Source organism: Microcebus murinus, chromosome 8 (assembly GCF_040939455.1).
Source record: "Microcebus murinus isolate Inina chromosome 8, M.murinus_Inina_mat1.0, whole genome shotgun sequence".
Classification (NCBI taxonomy): domain Eukaryota; kingdom Metazoa; phylum Chordata; class Mammalia; order Primates; family Cheirogaleidae; genus Microcebus; species Microcebus murinus.
In genome coordinates this window covers 58,863,568-58,882,001 of record NC_134111.1, presented here as the reverse complement: position 1 = coordinate 58,882,001, position 18,434 = coordinate 58,863,568, and the positions used below count along the sequence as shown (strand labels likewise).

The following is an 18,434-nucleotide window of genomic DNA, read 5'->3' as shown; positions in this document are numbered from 1 at the left end:
AACTATATGTCCAAAGCATATGGTAAGCTCTACAGATATGGTAGTGAACAAAATTGCTACTGCTATTGCTGTGATATAGATCACTTCCAGTCTACGTGGAGAGACAGACACTAAATAATTGGACATTGTGATAACTTGTAATGAAAAAACTATAGAGAATTTATAACTCTAGGGAGGGCCAATAGAGAGTTTATAACGATAGAATTCAGAATGGAGGATTAGAGAAAATTCCTTTTAGTATCTCACCTTTTAAGATAGGACTTGAATGATAGGTATGAGTTGTCCAGTGAAGAATGAGGAAGAGAGGAGGCAGGAGGAAACCAAAGGAAGAATGCGTGCAAGCTCTTTTCTAGTTCAGGACTAGCATGATGTATTCAGCAGCTAACAGAATGCCAGTGTGGCTGGGACTTAGTGAGTGAGGTGAGGAGAGGCAGATTAGAGCCATAAGGCAGTAAGCTTTGAACACATTGCTCTGGAATAGAAATTTTATCTAAGGACAATGGCAAGCCATTGAAGGATTTTAGCCAAGTTGCATAATCACTCCTGTGTTTTAAAACTTCACTAGGACACAAGAAAGACATGGTAAATTAGTGATTAGATATCCGGATCTGATCAATCTTCAGACCTGCGGGAACAAAGTCACCTGGAACTTTTGATTATCTAGCCCCACCCCAGGCCTATCATTAGGATCCGCAGAACACAACCAGTTTAATACCCTGAGGTTAGAAGCAGTGGACAAACCCAGTCACCCCTGCATAGTTATACTACTCAGCCTTTAGGTTCCATTAGCACTTTGTGAGCCTGTGTTATGAATATAAAGATGGCCAGGCCAACTATTAAATCTATTATTACTTTGCTGGATAACCCATGGGACAACTCTGTAGAAAGAAAGCATGTCCAAATCCTTCTACCTCCATCACCATGTTTGTGTCATGTGATGTTGCCATCTTGGCCACAAACTAACTGACCCAGGAACCAGGCTTTAGCCAAAGGCAACAACTAATGGGTCCAGTGGCTTATGAGGTGACCTTTTGTCAGAATCCAACCCAACATATGTACAATTCTGGATGGTAAAAAATTGACCTGATTTGGTCAGAGAAAATCTGATTTGATTTTTCTCTTTGACCAGGGTAGAAGGGACTAGGGAGAAATTAAAAATAGAAAAACAGAAGCAAATGGATAAGGAGGCCGACAAGAGTAGATAGAGACTCAGGCAGAGAGAGAAGCAAAACAGAAGCAGGGCCACAAGAGGACAGTCAGTAGCACAGGGCTCAGGTGATACCTGCTTCTGAGTGGGAAACAACATGCCACCATGCCCTCAGCAAACTTTTTACACTCAATAACTGTGTGTTCCACTGCAATTTGAGGAACTATACATTTCATAACAATTGTATTACTGTATGTAGCATCTCAATAACATTTTCTTTGTTCATTCATCTTTCTTGTAATTGAAGCTTCCTAACGTGCTCACAATGCACTATATGTTACCGTTGCTTAATTTGTCATGAAATATTTATTTCTAGCTCTCAGAAGACAGGTAGACCAAATGCAACATGGATTTAGCTTTCTCTCTCCCTCTCTTTTTAATCATAAGCAGGAGACTTCCAAAGGTATCTACTGGTTGTAAACGAGAACCTAAATGACTTGTAACACAATCCTGATATCCTTTTGACAGAATTACTGTGCTTTCTCAAGTCTTTAACTCTCGACCACAACTAATTATCACTGAATGACCATCTTTGGGGGCTCGATGGTGTAAGGTTATATGTACAAATGTGCAATAGGACTAACTTCTGTAAATGTTAGGACCCTACATTCCTAATGGTATCTGAGAGCTAAATATAAATACCATGGGCCCTTGAGGCCTTAAGATTTTCCTTTACAAATAATAATATTACCCTCTGAGGACATGAGTGCAGTATTACTTTATTTAGCTTAAGCTAACCCAAAATAGAACAGAGGAAATAATTAAATGAGTGAACATATATCTTTTCTTGTTACCCATTCATGCCAAAATGAATGTGTCTTGAAAGTACAAAGTCACTTACAATGGGGACAATATGTTTAAAATGTTTACACCTATCTTCAAAGAGAGATGCCTGACAGTCTTAATAATTGCCTCAGAATAAACTACAAAGCTGATGATTGCATTATTTACCACAGTCTTACTAACAAGTGAACATGGGTTTTATAGCAGCACAGGAAGGAAGTTTACTGAAAGTAGCTATTAATGTGTCCATTTTTATCTCCCCTCCATGAAAAGGTCCCAAATTTAGAGAGACTACAGAGTGGGAAATTTCACTCCCAATTTAGACTCTCTGAACCCCAGAGGAAGCTGCTTGGCCAGCCTCTCATGCAGTTGAAACTGGGCGGGACAGACAGAGCATGATGAACCCTGGGGCCAGTGCCCAAGCGCCAGTCTGGAACATGAGCTACTGGACTGGACAGACTCCGCCTCGTGTCAGGAGCATTTTAGTCTGAGAAATAAAAGAAGTCTTCCCTGGAACTGATGTAGGTCAAAATTTTGATACAGTTAGATGTTCTTTTAACAGTTCCAGTTTGGGGGGAAAAATCTGGGAAAATGTCAATATCTGAACTAGCATTCTTAGTTCTTATTTTGACAGCTGTTACATGTATAGGGAATGTCTGTTTGTGTTTCTTAGAGCTGCTCCTGACACAAGGCAATGAAGCAATACTTTACATTCAATCTCCCTGAAATTCAAGTTATTATGCATTGCTTAAGCCAAGAAAAAAAAAAATGACAATCTTCTGCTAACACTGACAAGAGTAATTAGGACTTCTGGAAAAATCCCTTTTAAGAAAAATGATGAGGAAGGGGGGGAAAAACCCACAAACAAAAACAACTTGGTCATTATTTTGGAAACTCTGAATTTCCAGACAGATTCTGAGATTTCTAGTTATCAGTTCTTTAATTACATATTTTACTGTTAATGAAACTAAGTTTTAAATAAAGTATCTTACTAAACATCATACTACTGGTTGTAGAGTTGAGACTAGATCTAGTTTGTGATCAAATGTATGGCCCTTGAGAACAGATGGCCTGGCAGTCATGGCCACCAGCCAGCACTCACGACAACCCGAAACAGTACCTGAACTGTACCTTTCATGGCGGGTGGTGTGTACACACTCTGCTTCCTTTGCTTAGGGGGTGCATTCTGTGACTGCGGAGAAAGAAAAAAGTAAAATCCTTAGAGATGGACAAAAAGTGCAATGCCATCAGACCTATGAGGGAAACAAATACTGTGTTATGTCTCAAAGAGCTTTCTGATGTCCTTCTGTCATGTTCAGTGATATCATAGGCTTAAGAGATACATGAGACTTTAAGATCTATTTTATTAAATATCACGAGATTCTACATCACTGTAGTCTTGAAATTATGAATATACATTTTACTTTCTCCCCAGTAACATTAGTTTATTTTTAAAAGAAAAGGAAAAGAGATATTAATCCTTTCCATTTAGAGAAAACATGACTTCCATGACAAAGTAAACTCCAAAAGCTGGGTCTGTGGGACACAGCCCATGGTGTAGTCCCATAATTTGGAGGATTACTGTGTGTTTCAGGAGGGATAATGAGGGTTCTTGGTAAGTAATATCAATCTATAGTCTTCTTGAATTGACATGTTCAGTCTATTATCTCCAGTCCCTTGGAATTAAAATGTTGAGGTAATATTCTTTTGTATGTTCAAATGAAGGTCATTTCTTAACAAAACTGTTATGTAACACTCTTAGCTAAGCACACTGGATCAGGAGTAATTTATTGAAGAAAGGATTTTCAATTTAAAAATGATAAAAATAGGCACACCTTTCAGGGTCAAAAATACAGATAATTATATGGAAATTTCATAATAGATATAAATATTACTTATTCTAATAAATTGCATATATGTGATATATACCTTAATCAATAATGTCAAAGACTCCTTTTTAATAGCATGTTAATTTATGTTTTAACATGGCAAGAGTAGGGGTCATAATAAATGAGTTTTAGTGTCTGAAGTAATTATTTTTGCTTCAAAAAGCTCAAATATAAATAATTACAAGATACTTTTTGAGACTTGTTCTAGACTCCCCATGCATATTAGAAAGAACATCATGTTCAGAATTTGAAAGAAACTAGAAACTGTTTCACTAAGTTGTAAATAAAATTTGAGGGATCTGTCTTTGTGCATACTAAAGCTTAATTGCCATCAAACATATCATTAGGTGTTGATATTTACCTAATACAAAAGCAATCTATTAAAAAGTAACAAATTTAACTAAGCAGTTGTCAAATTGATGTCAACTGAGCAAATAGTACAAGCAAAATTCTCCAGCATAGACTGATTTGGTACCAGTCTATTTTGCACAGGTCTAGATAGGTCAACTCTACATTAATGTTAAATGTGTGGATGATTGACGTTTCTATGGCACATCTGTTGTTTTTAGTCACATCTGGTTGATTTTGAGAAGCAACCACTTCTGGGAGTTCTTATATATTTACTTCCATACACATACTCAAAGATCAAGTGGAAAATTAATTCTACAGAAAAATTATTGTTATTTAGTAACACAGTGTTAAAATTTACTAAGTAATAAAAACTATATTTATGTAGGAGTTTAGTTTTCAAAGCATTTTCACATTTTCAATCTCACTAAATTTTTAGAGAAGTCTTGTGAGATACTATTTGGTACATCTTTGTCCTTTCTAGATTTTCCCCTTTAAGTATTGCTGTATGCCTATGTGCTCATGGGAATTAAGTTCACACAGCATCCTATTAGATATGTGTTTTATCTACGGTCATACCACCCTGAATGTGACCAATCTCATCTGATCTGGGAAGCCAAGCAGGGTTAGGCCTGGTTAGTTCTTGGATGGAAGGTATGTATTTCACTTCTGAGCCAAGTTTACTCACTTCATATTCTATATATTCTATATTATCAGTTCCCCTAGACTTTCCTGGTTTCTATTTTCTATCTGAACTCCTATATGCATATGTAGAAGGAATGGGGAATGACAATGTTTAGATGACCTGCTAAATTTGAATCCAAATACATTCTTGGTGTCCTCCTTGGATCTGGTTACCTAGGCTCTAGAACAATTCAGTGCCCCCAGACTCTGGCGTTAGGGTCTGCTTTGGATCCACACACCAGTAGCCACCCCCCCTACCTCCTTGCTCTGAGATTCCAACATTGCCTGGCCCCAGCCTGTGGTATATAATCATTCAATCAGTGGAAATTATCAATCCATATTTTGCCATTAAAACTGGTTTTATTATAGAAGTTTTGGCAGGAGTTACCATTGCAAATGTAGAGAATCAAGGTAGTTAAGAGACAGAAATTTTAATGACACCATATTGCTATTTGTTCAGTCAGGAAAAGCAATGAAAACAGTTTTTACATCACGGTTATATTTATATCATATTTTGTATCTCATAGAATCAAGCTAATTTGTGTTTTTAATTAATTTGAACATATTTACACAAAATATTTTTAAAAACTTACTTCCACTTGTGTGTTGGGCACCCTCTTGTCATCTATTTCTGTAAGAGAAGTAGGTATAAATTATTAGAAATGTAATATTCTTCCTACACAGTAACATTTTCAGCAACACGGATCAGACTGATTTAATGATTGCTGTATGCTTATAGAACTACTGTGGCTTAGAGCTGAGAAGAAGATGGGGACAGAGATGGGTGTTTTCCTTCTGAGATAACCTTCTTCCAAAGTTTGAAAAAGACACTAGAAAAAGCATTCCTTTTGACATCCCAGATTTCTCACCTTCGAGCAAATCCAGAAAAGGGACCAGGGAAATGACTTTTGGAACAACAGCTGGTGTCCCCAGCCTCACAGTGCTAAGGCAGCGGCAACCCCCTCTCCTCCTTGGGTTGCTGCTGTCCATGAACCCTCGCCTCTGCCGTTTCAAGTTCGTCACTAGCCAGAACGAATCTCCTTCCCCACTCAGCCCAATTGCCATGACTCCGAGGAAAGCAGCACCGTCTCTTTTAAGTGTCCCTGGAAAGAGTCAGTCGCTCTATCAAATATTTCTTTGTATCCCGTGTTGTGAGGTGTCGGCAGGTGGGAGGGTGGGGGAGGGGATGGGCATATTCAGGCCTCATCAGTAGGTGCGCACCGTCTCGGGGGTGGATGTGCCGGAAGCTCTGACTTGGGTGGGGAAAAAGCAATATATGTAACTTAAACATTTGTGCCCCCGTAATATGCTGAAATTAAAAAAAGTGTTATGAGGGAGGGTGGGGTGGAGGAAGAGGTGCTCGCATACGCCCTTTCCACAGTGGGAGAATGTTCTGGACTGGGTTTCTTCTCTACCTCTCACTTACATTGCACGGATTCTGCCTCTTGGCTTCTTGACCCAGCTGCCCTTTCCTGAGCCTCATGTTAACCCCAGAGCTAAGTGACCGACCCCATGGTCCCAAAACTGAATGAGGAGTTCATCAACGATTGCCTGCTTAAAGACAATAATATAGATCTGCATTGACATATATATAAAATATATGTTATATAAGTGAAAAAGTATTTCAAAAAAATATGAATGGTATGTTTATTTTATAAAGGATAAATATATGTGTGTATATATATATGCATAGAAGTATATCAGTATGTTAACTGAAGTCACCTCTGGGTGATTGGATAGCACATTCTGTTTTAACCCTATCTGCACTGTTTGTTTTTCTTTTTATAATGAGCATGCATCACTTTTATAATAAAAAAAAGCAATGTGTATATATGTATGTATGTATATGGATATATATGCACACAAACATCTATACATCTGTGTAGTAATATGCATATACCATGCATGAAGTTGATATTGCATATAGTAAGAAACCAAAATGGCCAAACAGCTAGAATGAAAGTATATGGAACTATTGTTTATGCTAATCCAATATTTTGGTTACTAGATTTTTTAAAAGTTATGGAAACTCCATATAAATTTTACCTCCTTTATATAGGGGAGAGCAGATAAAGAACTATTGGTTTTGCCGAAAATGTTGGGGACCTTAAAAAAAAAAAAAAAAGAACTATTGGTTTAAGACAGCAATCATGATTGTTTGATATAATCACTGCAAGTAAGTGGGGCATTATCAGGTGGCTGTGAATATTCTAAATTGAACAGTTCTATCAATATGAAACCTTTAGCTATCACATTGTAATTAAATATCAACTGTGATCCACTGTAACGATGCATGTATTGTGATCCATCTGATTGTTAAGTATCAATGGGGTTTCTTAATATTTTGTTCATGCCTTAGGAGTTTTCAAAATTCAGCCCATGACCTGTAACTTAATGTTTTAGAAACACAGTGGGATCCAATCATTTTACGATTTCCCTACTGTCTGACTATCACACTCACTAAAGCATTTTTCCAAGACAACTATGGAGGACTTCACTTGTGACACAATTCAATGAAAACCATTTTTATTTTTTTGTTGTTGAGTTATGTTGACATAAATTAAATATTTATGTCATGAAGGCAAGGATTGAGAAAATTGAGCCCTGTATTCTTATCTTGAAATTGAAGAGTAAAAATTAAATGACTTTCAAGTCAAAGTGACTCAGACAAAAGTTCAAGACAAGCCAAAAACAGATCATAATTTCCTTGAAATCCACTGATTTAAATAGATTTCTATTTCCCTTAGTAGATTATTACTAAATTGGGGAGGTTAATTTTTTCTGCTTCCCAAGCACCTCACATAAACACACACACACACATACAACATACTCACCGGGCACACACAATAGGATAATATACAGACACAAACACAATATTCTCTCTAACTTCAACCAAAGAAGTTGTAACCAAAGCAGAAGACTCAAACAAAATATTCAAATTCACCAGTTCTTTATACAAAAACATCAAAATGATGTTTACAATGTCCCCATGTTCTTGTCAGGGTCTCCAGTTGTGACGCAATGGCCAACCTAATAACTGTTCAGGATACCCAGATGCCCCATGAAATGTAAGAGTAGATCCCTGTCTTCTATTACTGTTTAGTTTTCTCATTGAGCCAGAAAAATAAATACTATTTTGGAGTGGCATTGAACAAAATAAGTTTGTTAATTGATGACAGGTTTGTTAGCTGAACATCTGTAATCAAAACTACAAATATTCTGAATGAGGCTGCTGTACTTATCCCAGCTATATTTTATTTCTCTTTTTCCATCTCTCAAGGACCATTTGTCTGAAAGAAGAAATTTCTTGGTTTAGAAGAAAAAATGCAAAAGTTATCTAAGTATAACATTTTAAGGAATGTTGTCATCATTAAAGATGGAGATAGAAATGTTCTAGAAAGTTTTGAGTATCAATTAGTCAGAATGCACTTGAGATATTTAAATTCATGAAAGGAACAGAACAAACTCAGGATCCATGTGTCTATACACATAAACTACAAAAACCCATCCTCTTATTGTCTTAGACAATGAGATCTCATTACAACTTTGGAAAACTAGTTGTAATAAAAAATTAAGTGCCTATAAAAATGAAGTATAAGAGTGAAGGAAATAGGAAGATCATGGTCAAAAAGTAAAGAAAAGTGTCTGAACTGTAACAGAGTGAGAACCACAAACATGAAGATATGGGTAGAATATAAAGAGATAGAAAACTAAGGAAAAGCACTGGATAGCACACATAGTTACTAATATGGTTCTTCCACTTCTCTGTCATGACCCCATGAAAGTCATTTAATGTTTCTAAGCTTCAGAGTTTTCCTCATGTGTGAAACGGGAAGGAGGAGCATAATAATTCTTACTCTGCCTTCCTCATTTTCTCATAAACTTGTTTTGAGGAATAAAAAAAAAAATGGGAGAATACTTCCCCACTCTTTTAAGTATGGACTGCCAGTACTGACTTCCTTCTGAATGTACAGTATGGAAAAGGAGAAGGGGAAATAAGTACCTTTGTAGTGAGGAAACTCAGCAAACATTAACTCACCTAGCTGAGCAAGGTCAACATCAACAGTCATAAATCGTGTTGATGATGTGAGCCCATGATATGATGTGATGAAGGTGGCTCTTTACCTCAATGATCTTCCTCCCCTAAACCCCTAAGCCCTTTCTAGTCATGAGAAAAACACAGACAAATCCCAATACAGGGACATTGTACCAGATTCCTGACCAGCACTCCTCAAAACTGTCAAGATCATGAAAAAACAAGGACATCTGAGAAAGTGTCATAGCCAAGAGGAGTCTAAGGAGACACAATAATTCAATGTAATAAGATAGCCTAGAAGGGATTTTTTGAACAGAAACAAGATATTAGATAAAAATTAGAAGTATCTGACTAAACTATAGAATTTAGTTAGTAATAATATATCAATATTGGGTAAATAATTATAACAATGTAACACTTTAAAAACTAATGTAGGTCTGGGAGGCCGAGGTGGGCGGATTGTTCGAGGTCAGGAGTTCAAAACCAGCCTGAGCAAGAGTGAGACCCCATCTCTACTATAAATAGAAAGAAATTAATTGGCCAACTAATATATATAGAAAAAATTAGCCGGGCATGGCGGTGCATGCCTGTAGTCCCAGCTACTTGGGAGGCTGAGGCAGCAGGATTGCTTGAGCCCAGGAGTTTGAGGTTGCTGTGAGCGAGGCTCACGCCACGGCACTCACTCTAGCCTGGGCAACAAAGCGAGACTCTGTCTCAAAAAAAAAAAAAAAACTAATGTAGGATGTTAATTATAGAGAAACTATGTGTGTGGGGGGTGATATTTGGGACTCAATTGTGCCCTTTCTTCAATTTTTCTGTAAATCTAAAACTCTTAAAAAAAAATTAAGTCTATTAATGAAAACATATACAAAAAAAGAGAAATCACCAAATGCAAATAAAAATCACCCTAAGAATATGTTTTTGTTATTACTGTCAGGATTCTGTGTGTAATTTGAAGAACACCAGAGTCTTTAGTAGGAAGTAGGCAATGTAACTATAAACAGGTGATGAAAACACTTCATTTTTAAAAATGTTAATTAAGGCCAAGGAAAAGGTAAGAATAAGCTTATGAAGGGAAGATTTTAAAGTTCAGTTGAAGTTGTTGAAAGCTGATGCAAACAAAGATGTGTTAGTGGAAAAAATGAGTGAGGCAGCAAACAGGTGGTCCTGTTTTATGAAAGATAGACATTAAAATATATTTATTTGACAAGCTGTTATTGTGTGTCAATTATGGAAAAAATGAGAAAGTAAATGATTTCCAAACAAGCCCAGTGATCATCAGAGCACTTTACTTTGATTTACTTACTCATTGGATGACTAGAGAGATGGAACAAAGTATAGAAGAAAACCCTACTAGCCTCTGTTTGATTGTACACATCCCCTGGCTTGCTGCTTCTGTGTATTTTTTCCTTACATCCAGAACGCTCCTTTCTTCACACCCAATATCATCCTCCCTTAGTGTTCTGTTCCAATGGCACTTTCTCTGGGAAATCTTTCCTGATTCATGGCTACCACACCCAACTGGAAGTACCCAGCCCCCAACATGCACATCACTTTCTCTATGCCTGTCTCACAGTACTTATCACCAGAGGCCCTGCACCATGGCCATTAGTATTTTATCTCCCCAGGTAACCTGTAAAGGAATGAGGATTACCCTTCATGTTTGCTTCTCCCACAGCTCTTAGCACAACAGCATAATTGACACACAATAACAGCTTGTCAAATAAATATATTTTAATGTCTATCTTTCATAAAGCAGGACCACCTGTTTGCTGCCTCACTCTATTCCAAATTATAAAAGCAGTGCAATTATTTGCTCACAGTAGGTGCTAAGTATATATTTTTAACAAATAAATGTTTGATGTGCACACTTTAAAGGCAGATTTTGACAAATTTAGATAACAGAGGGTCACGGGAATCTTTATTTAGGTAGTTATTTTGTAAATGTGAGGGAAAATTCAGCTTAGAGGAAATTGGAAGACTTCCAATAAAAACAGTGTTGTAAGTTCATGTTTGAAGATGCCTCTGCTCAAAAGCAATAGCAATGATGGATGAAATATAAAAAAAGAGGACTAAAAAGATAAGGGCATAGTCAAAAGTTAGTTAAACATCTCTATTGTCCATATACATAAGAAAAGCAAAATAAGTGTGTGTGTGTACATATATACATATATATACATATGTGTGTGTGTTTATATATATGTATATGTATATATGACTCTAAAGGGCACAGACAAGAAGATAGATCAGTAGGGATTTGGCGACATGAGCAGTGAGTTCTCTGGGTTTTCTTTTTGGCTCATATATCCTGGCCTGGATGCTGGAGAGGCAACCTGGATATACTAACAGGAACAGGAGACAAAAAAATAAAAAATAAGATTCAAGAAAGCCTACTATTTCTAACTAAAGGTCCAGAAAAGGGAGAATATAGCAAGATAGAAAACTTTTAGATAATAACTGCTCTACTCAAGACATAGGAAAAAAAAAATGGCCTCATTGCCACCCCTGTCAGCAAAGTCTGAGGGGGGAGCCTAAATTTTGACACTCAGCTGGCTGTAAGGAGGCACCTCTCACCCTCCACTCTGTCAGGAAATTGTCAGAGCAGATTGACTGGAAATCCCAGATGTAATAAGACCCATTTCCATGGTATCAATAGGGGCCACATGGAATCCTGGATTTCCACCCCCACCCAGTGATAATAAGATGACTCTTCCCTCCCCAGCTCTGTTGGAGGAATCCAAATAGGAAGGTGGCAACTTCCTATTCCTCACGCCTGTAATCCTAGTACTCTGGGAAGCCAAGGTGGGATCACTTGAGAGCAGGAGTTCCAGACCAGCCTGAGCAAGAGCAAGACTCAGTCCGTACTAAAAATAGAAAAAATTAGCTGGGCAACTAAAAATAGAAACAAAAAATTAGCAGGAGGCTTGCTTGAGCCCAGGAATTTGAGGGTGCAGAGAGCTATGATGACACCACTACACTCTAGCCTGGGCAACAGAGCAACACACTGCCTCAAAAAAAAAAAAAAAAAAAAAAGAAGAAGAAGAAGAAAAGAAATGATATGTTACCAACAGAGAAAGACAATTCATAAAACAGCAATTTCACATCAGATATTACAAAGCCAGAAGAAAGCAGCACAACATTTTTCAAGTGTTGAACAAAATGAACTGTCATCTCTAGAATTCTATATTCAGTAAAATTATACTTGAGGAATGAAAAAGAAATAAATCTTTAAATAATTTTTCTTTGTTCATCCTCAAACAAAGGAAAACTGGGAGAATTTGTCACCAGCAGACCTACCCTAAATGAATAGCAAAAGGAATTTCTCTCACCAGAAGGGAAATGATTGAGAAAAGGGGTCTGGAACATCAGGAAGGAAGGAAAGAATGATGGAAAAAGCAAAAATATGTGTAAACATCATGGACTTTGCTACTTTTCTTTAGTATTCTACATTATATTTGACAGGTGGATCTAAAATTATTACATTGTTTGATATGGTTTTCAGTGTATATAAAAGAAATATTTAAAACAATCATATAAATAAGAGAAGGTAAAGAGATTTAAAGAAAAGTAAAGTTTCTATAATTTAATTGATAAAATGTTGGTACTAGGAGATTATGATAAAATTAGGTATGTATAATGTCACAATCACTAAAAATCTATACAAAGAGATTCAAAAATACTGTAGATAAATGAAAATGGAATTACAAAAATGTTCAAGCAACCTCTGGGAAGTTAAGAAATAGAAAGCAGAAACAAAAGACAAAGAGGACAAACAGAAAATTAAAACTAAAATAACAGATTTAAGCCCTAACATATCAAGAACTGTATTAAATGTATGTGGTTTAAATAAAAAAACCAGATTGGCACAGTGGATAAAAGTCAAAATGATTTAACTATACACAAGGGCATTAAGCTGAGTGAAAAAAGGCAATCTCAAAAGGTCACATGCTATAAGATTCCATTTATATAACATTCTTGAATGACAAAATTATAGACATCGAGAACACATCAGTGGTTACCAGGAATCAAGGACGGTGGGAGGAGAAAGGGGTAGATATAACCACAAAGTAGAAGCAAGAGAAGAGATCTTTGTGGTGATTCAATAGTTCTCTTTCTTGATTGCCATGGTAGGTACACAAATCTACATATATGATAAAATGGCATACAGCTGTAAACACACATTATACCAATGTCAATTTCATGGTCTTGTTATTGTACTATAGATGTTACCATTAGAGAAAACTGGATGACAGGAACACGAGGACCTCTCTGACTATCTTTGCAGCGTTCTGTGAAGGCTTTAGGTCTATTAATTCAAGAACAACCACTGACCCATGAGCCTTCAGAACTGAATAGGAATAAATCCAATAAAGATGAAAGAAATTGCTGTGCACAGCCCTTCATTTTGTATGTAAATTTGCCATTTCCTTGTGGTTCTAACATTCTAGCATAGAATCAGTCTATTTAAAGTGCTAGGGAAATCTATCACATATTTCTTACATATATAGTAGAGGATTAGAATGCTCATTTTCTCTTAGTAGGGCTAAATGTAGTAGGGGTATGCAAAATCTCCTAAGCCAGCTATGGTGACGCCAATTTGACTTATCAAACTCTCCCACTTCCCAAAATGAGCTCTAGTCATAAGCCCTTTTGCTGAAAGCTTGCTGGGTTCTGTTGAAGGCCTATCATTTGAGCCACCAGGCAGTGGTTTCAGCTGTGTTTTTCTTTCAGCTCTTAGATTAAGTCAAAGCTGGGTCCCAAATTGAAACCACCAGAGCAATGAATTTATATACACTGCAAAGGGGGATGTGGGAAAGAGCCGAAAACAGTAAGAATAGTTTCACCCTGTTGTGCCAAGATTCACACAGCTGTATTTTTCTTTCAATATTATTTATAGCTTTCCATTTTTAATTGATGAAAGTAGGAACATAACCCCATTACCTAATAGATTTTTTATCTCTCTGAACCTCATTTTAGAGGTAGCCAAGAAGAATCCAGTGTGAGGCATTCTCTATGGAAATAGTGAAGAAAATGATAAAGAAAACACAAGATGGATGATGTTGGTTGATTAAGAAAGTACTCTCAACCAGCAATTGTCTTGTGTTTCAGGTTAGAAATCTTCCAAGCTACCTTTCTGCTTATATTTCATATTTCTCCTGCCACTTCCAAGCACAGTAAAAGAAGAGAGAAGAAAAAGCAGATCATTTGAAATCTCAAGAGTCTGTTTTTCATTAGTATTCTCAATTTTTATGAACTTAGTTTCTCTTATAAAACATATTTTATCCTACCACAGAACCACTTTATATGAGAACCAAAGAACCATTGCATCATCTTATCAGTTGTGATTTTCAATCACTGGTAAATTTTTTTCTGCCTATTTGGAGTTTGAATTTGCCACATTTGCTCTGGGAAAATCAGTTGATTCATTTAATGGATGGGTTTTCTTTTGGAATGACATCAGTTTAAACAACCACATTTATTTCCAGTAATTCTAGTTTTTTAAAAAAAAATCCATCCCCTTTTGAGAAAATTACCTAAAGATCTGATTATAAAACATACTTTTTACATAAATGTTAATTATGTAATTAACATTTATGTAAATTTATTTAATTTACATAACAATATAAATTAATTTGAAAATAATTATCGGATGTTTTAGGCAATGTTGGAAAACCAGTGAAATAATTATTTAATGTGTATTTAATACCTTCCTGATAATATGTTTTATGTCATTTTGATCTATAGGTTCTTTTAAATAGTTAGGATTTGAATAATTTAGGTTTTAGCCATTTTAAAATACTGAAAGATTCACTGTTCTATCCAAGATATCATAAAAGTATTCTTAGCAGAGTCCCTAAATGAAGTCCTAAGACCAGTTTTCTTAAAGTAAAAGTAAGGTAAACAATTGAGGTGAGCATGAGAAAAAGGTTAACAATTCGAATGATGATGACAGGAAAATTCAAGAACACTGTAGAGATAGGTCTGAGAGGCATTGGATTTAGAATAGAATTAGCTGCCTACAAATATTTGGAATATTTAGTTCTCTTTCCACTTCACAGCAATGCTTTCTCTTTTTTCATATTGTTTACTAACACTGACAGCAATTTATTAAGTCTGCTATGTGACTTGTATTAGTTAACCAGAGCACATGTAATAGTATTTCATTTCTAGAGGAGATAACAGAATAACTATTTCTTTATATATCAGATAACTTTATATAACAGATAACTATTTCTTTATATATCATAAATGTAACTACTTGCCATGACTGTCCAACTTAAAATTATGATCAATGTATTTCTACTAATAATTTGAATTGCTAATTAATAATTTTTGATGACAATTTGAGGGCTATCATTTACACATGAAAACTGCAAATCAAAGCAATTTTATAGTAGGTTTCATGGAGAAGTGTAGTTACCAGTGGTGTAGTAAGGACAGGGCAATGGGAAGATATAGGTCAAAGGTATGAAGTTGCACAGATGTAGGATGAATTAAGTCTAGAGAACTAATGTACAATGCGAGGACTATAGTTAATAACACTGTATTTTATACTGGTAATTTGCCAAGAGAGTAGAGTTAAAAAATAAAGTAACAATATGAGATAATGGGTATGTTGATTTGCTTAACTATAATAATCACATCACTATGTATATGCATATTGAAGTAAGTATATAAAAAGTTGTACACCTTAAACATATATATAATTTAAAATAAATTAAAATTAAGTTTCAATGTATTCTTATGAAGCACAATGAGTAGACATTTGACAATTCTGGAGCTTCTCTATCTTGACCAAATGGCTAAACTAAAGAATTGCTTATTTAAGTCATATTTTTATTTTATAATCATGCTATTTTATATCCTCCATGGACAATTTATTTTTTTCCAGATCCTTTAAAATTTTTAACTGTACAACTCTATTCACATAACTATTGTGAATTTCAAAATAATTTTATTTGAGTATCTCCATTATGAGTAAGCCAACCATTATAAAATGACATAAAATAAACAATCTCTTTAAATTAGATTTCTCTATAACAAGAGGCAAACTTCTCTTTTTAAGTTATAGATGGAAAATATATTCCTAAAATCAAAAAGTGTCAATCTACACATTCAATACAAGTGGGTGCTTATAAACAAGGTGGTAATATTTTCATGGCTTAATCAATTGAGGTTATCCTATCATCAATGGCAAATACATTTCTGTTACTAGCAGAAAGAAAGGACAATGGAACTATATCCTCAAAATCCTATTCCACTTTACCTAGCTTTTTGTAGACTTAGCAAAGAGAGAAGTTAGCTTTTGCCATTTGATCATCTGAAATAAGCATTTACTTCACATCGTAAGCAACATGCCTCAAAAAAGTGATGCTTTATTTATTCAGTTTTAAAGAATGAAGGATTAAATATCTGTGTAATTGGGTTCTGTTTCCAACTCTTGGTATTTTAATCTGTCCTGAAAATTATACCTTCATGCAGTTTCTCAATTTTCTTGTCCCAAATATAATTTACTTGAGGATTGCAGTGTGTTCTAGATTATTTATAATAGCTATAAGGAAGAACTGTAAAGGACAAAGTTGTGTAATTAGATACTAGTTCAATATGTTTGGCACCAAGTTCAGATAGGAAAACAGAAAAAAATGAGAATGATTACATGGATACTTTCTGGACAGCCCTGTCATGTTTATCTGCAGGGAAAATAGCTTTATATTTGTATATCCCTATTTTTTCTTATAAATGGTGAGACGAGAAAATTGGGTGAAAACACATTAAAATACACTTTACAGATTAACACCTATGATAGTCTGTGTTTTATATGTAAGGCTGTCACTATGGATCTAAGATTTGCCCAATATTTTAATAATAATTTATTGCATATATACTATGCTCTATGCATCCTGTTAGAAACTGGATGGCCAAATATTAGAAAAGCAAAAGAATACACAACTCAGCATTTTTCTCCAATTCTAGAGAGTTTAACCTCTATTGAAAACGGTGATTGAAGAAGCAACCACAGTACAGTGTAATAATAAGAGCTGTAAGAGAGGAAGCACAGAGTGAGGTGTAAGCATCTAACTTGGCCTTGGCCGAGACAGAAACACTCTAAAAGGAGAGAGATCTTTGTGAGCTTGCTGATGAGATGGCCAGCACACGTGTGTGGGACTAGGAAGATTGATGGGCAGGGAAATTGGTTGGGGTAAGACTGAGAATGAGAAAAAATTTTCATCAGTAGAAAGAGCTTGTGGGTCCCCAAGGTATGAGACAGCATGACTTTTTTTTTTTTTAGAAATTGACAAAAATTCAAATATTCGGACTGTAGAATGTCAGGGGTGAGTTGAAAGAGAAGAGATTGAAAACTTAAGAAGACCGGATAATTTAGGGCTTTGACACTGTATTAAGAAGTGTGGACTTCATTCTAAAAGTAATGGGAGACCACTGAAAGGTTTAAGCAGGAAGAGGCAAGACAAGATTTCACTCTTAGAAAGATCATTCTGATAGTTATGTGGAGAACAGATTGGAGGAGTCCCTCCTGGATACAGGTAGCTCAGTGGGGAAGGCATTGCAGTTATTCTGGTGATGGATGATGATGGTTTGAACTGGATTAGATAGATGCTTAAGAGAAAGAATGGACTGGATTTGGACACTGACTGGATGTGGTGGGGGGAACAGGTGACAAAGGAGAAAGAGGTCAAAGATTATATTCAGTTTCCGGCTCAGATTTTGAGTCCTCACAGAATTGTTGACTTTGAGGTACTTATTGATTACCTAAGGGGAGAATTCAGGAATAGTCATTCCCAGGAGTGAAAACAGACCTGAAGATACAGATCTGGGAGTCCTTCTCATCTAGGTGATCAATAAAACCATGGGAGAGGAGGAGAATGCCCAGGAAGAGGGTAGAGAGCTAGAAAAGCAGGTGGCCTGGGTGGCAATCCTAAGTAATAGCAACGGTTAAGGGACAGACTGCAGAGGAGAAGCCTGTAAGGAGACAAAGGAGTAGCCAAGGGGTGGCGGGTGAGGAAGCACCATTGGTAACCTCTATGACTTAGGTCACTCCTCTGAGCAGGCACGAAACATGTCCTGGGTCAGCTGCTCTACATTTACACAAGTGGCACATGTGTGAACTGCTTATATATAGCTTGCTGTCTAGGTAGATTACTTGAATCATACCATATCTTGAATATATATGTTATATAAATAGATACTCTATAGATCTTTCTCATTTTTTTCATGTTCTGTGTGTGATTTCAACATGAATGGCATTTTACCAGATAAATCAGATATTCTTTTACTTGTTTTCTTACTGATCATAATTTTTTAAAAAACAGTATATTTCAGAAGATTCAGAATATAATGACCACATTTCAGACATTTTGAGGAGGTTTGGCAAGAGGTTGGGGATATCACAAGACTCTTTGGAAATCAGTTCTTGTAAAATAAAATGTTGGTGGTTTATGAAAATAATTCAGGAACAGATGGATCAAAT

At 35.9% G+C, this 18,434-nt stretch overlaps 1 protein-coding gene across 2 annotated transcripts in view; it reads right to left on the bottom strand.

Annotated features, from left to right (window-relative positions):
* Positions 1 to 18,434, bottom strand: part of PPP1R1C (protein phosphatase 1 regulatory inhibitor subunit 1C) — a 110,703-nt gene that overhangs the window by 46,903 nt on the left and 45,366 nt on the right. For both annotated transcript variants that reach the window (XM_012785799.2, XM_076005368.1), the window contains exons 3-4: positions 5,505 to 5,542; positions 3,122 to 3,182 (exon numbers count right to left, since the gene is read on the bottom strand). In XM_012785799.2, the coding sequence (XP_012641253.2) occupies positions 3,122 to 3,182; positions 5,505 to 5,542 (99 nt within the window). The remainder of the gene's footprint in view (positions 1 to 3,121; positions 3,183 to 5,504; positions 5,543 to 18,434) is intronic.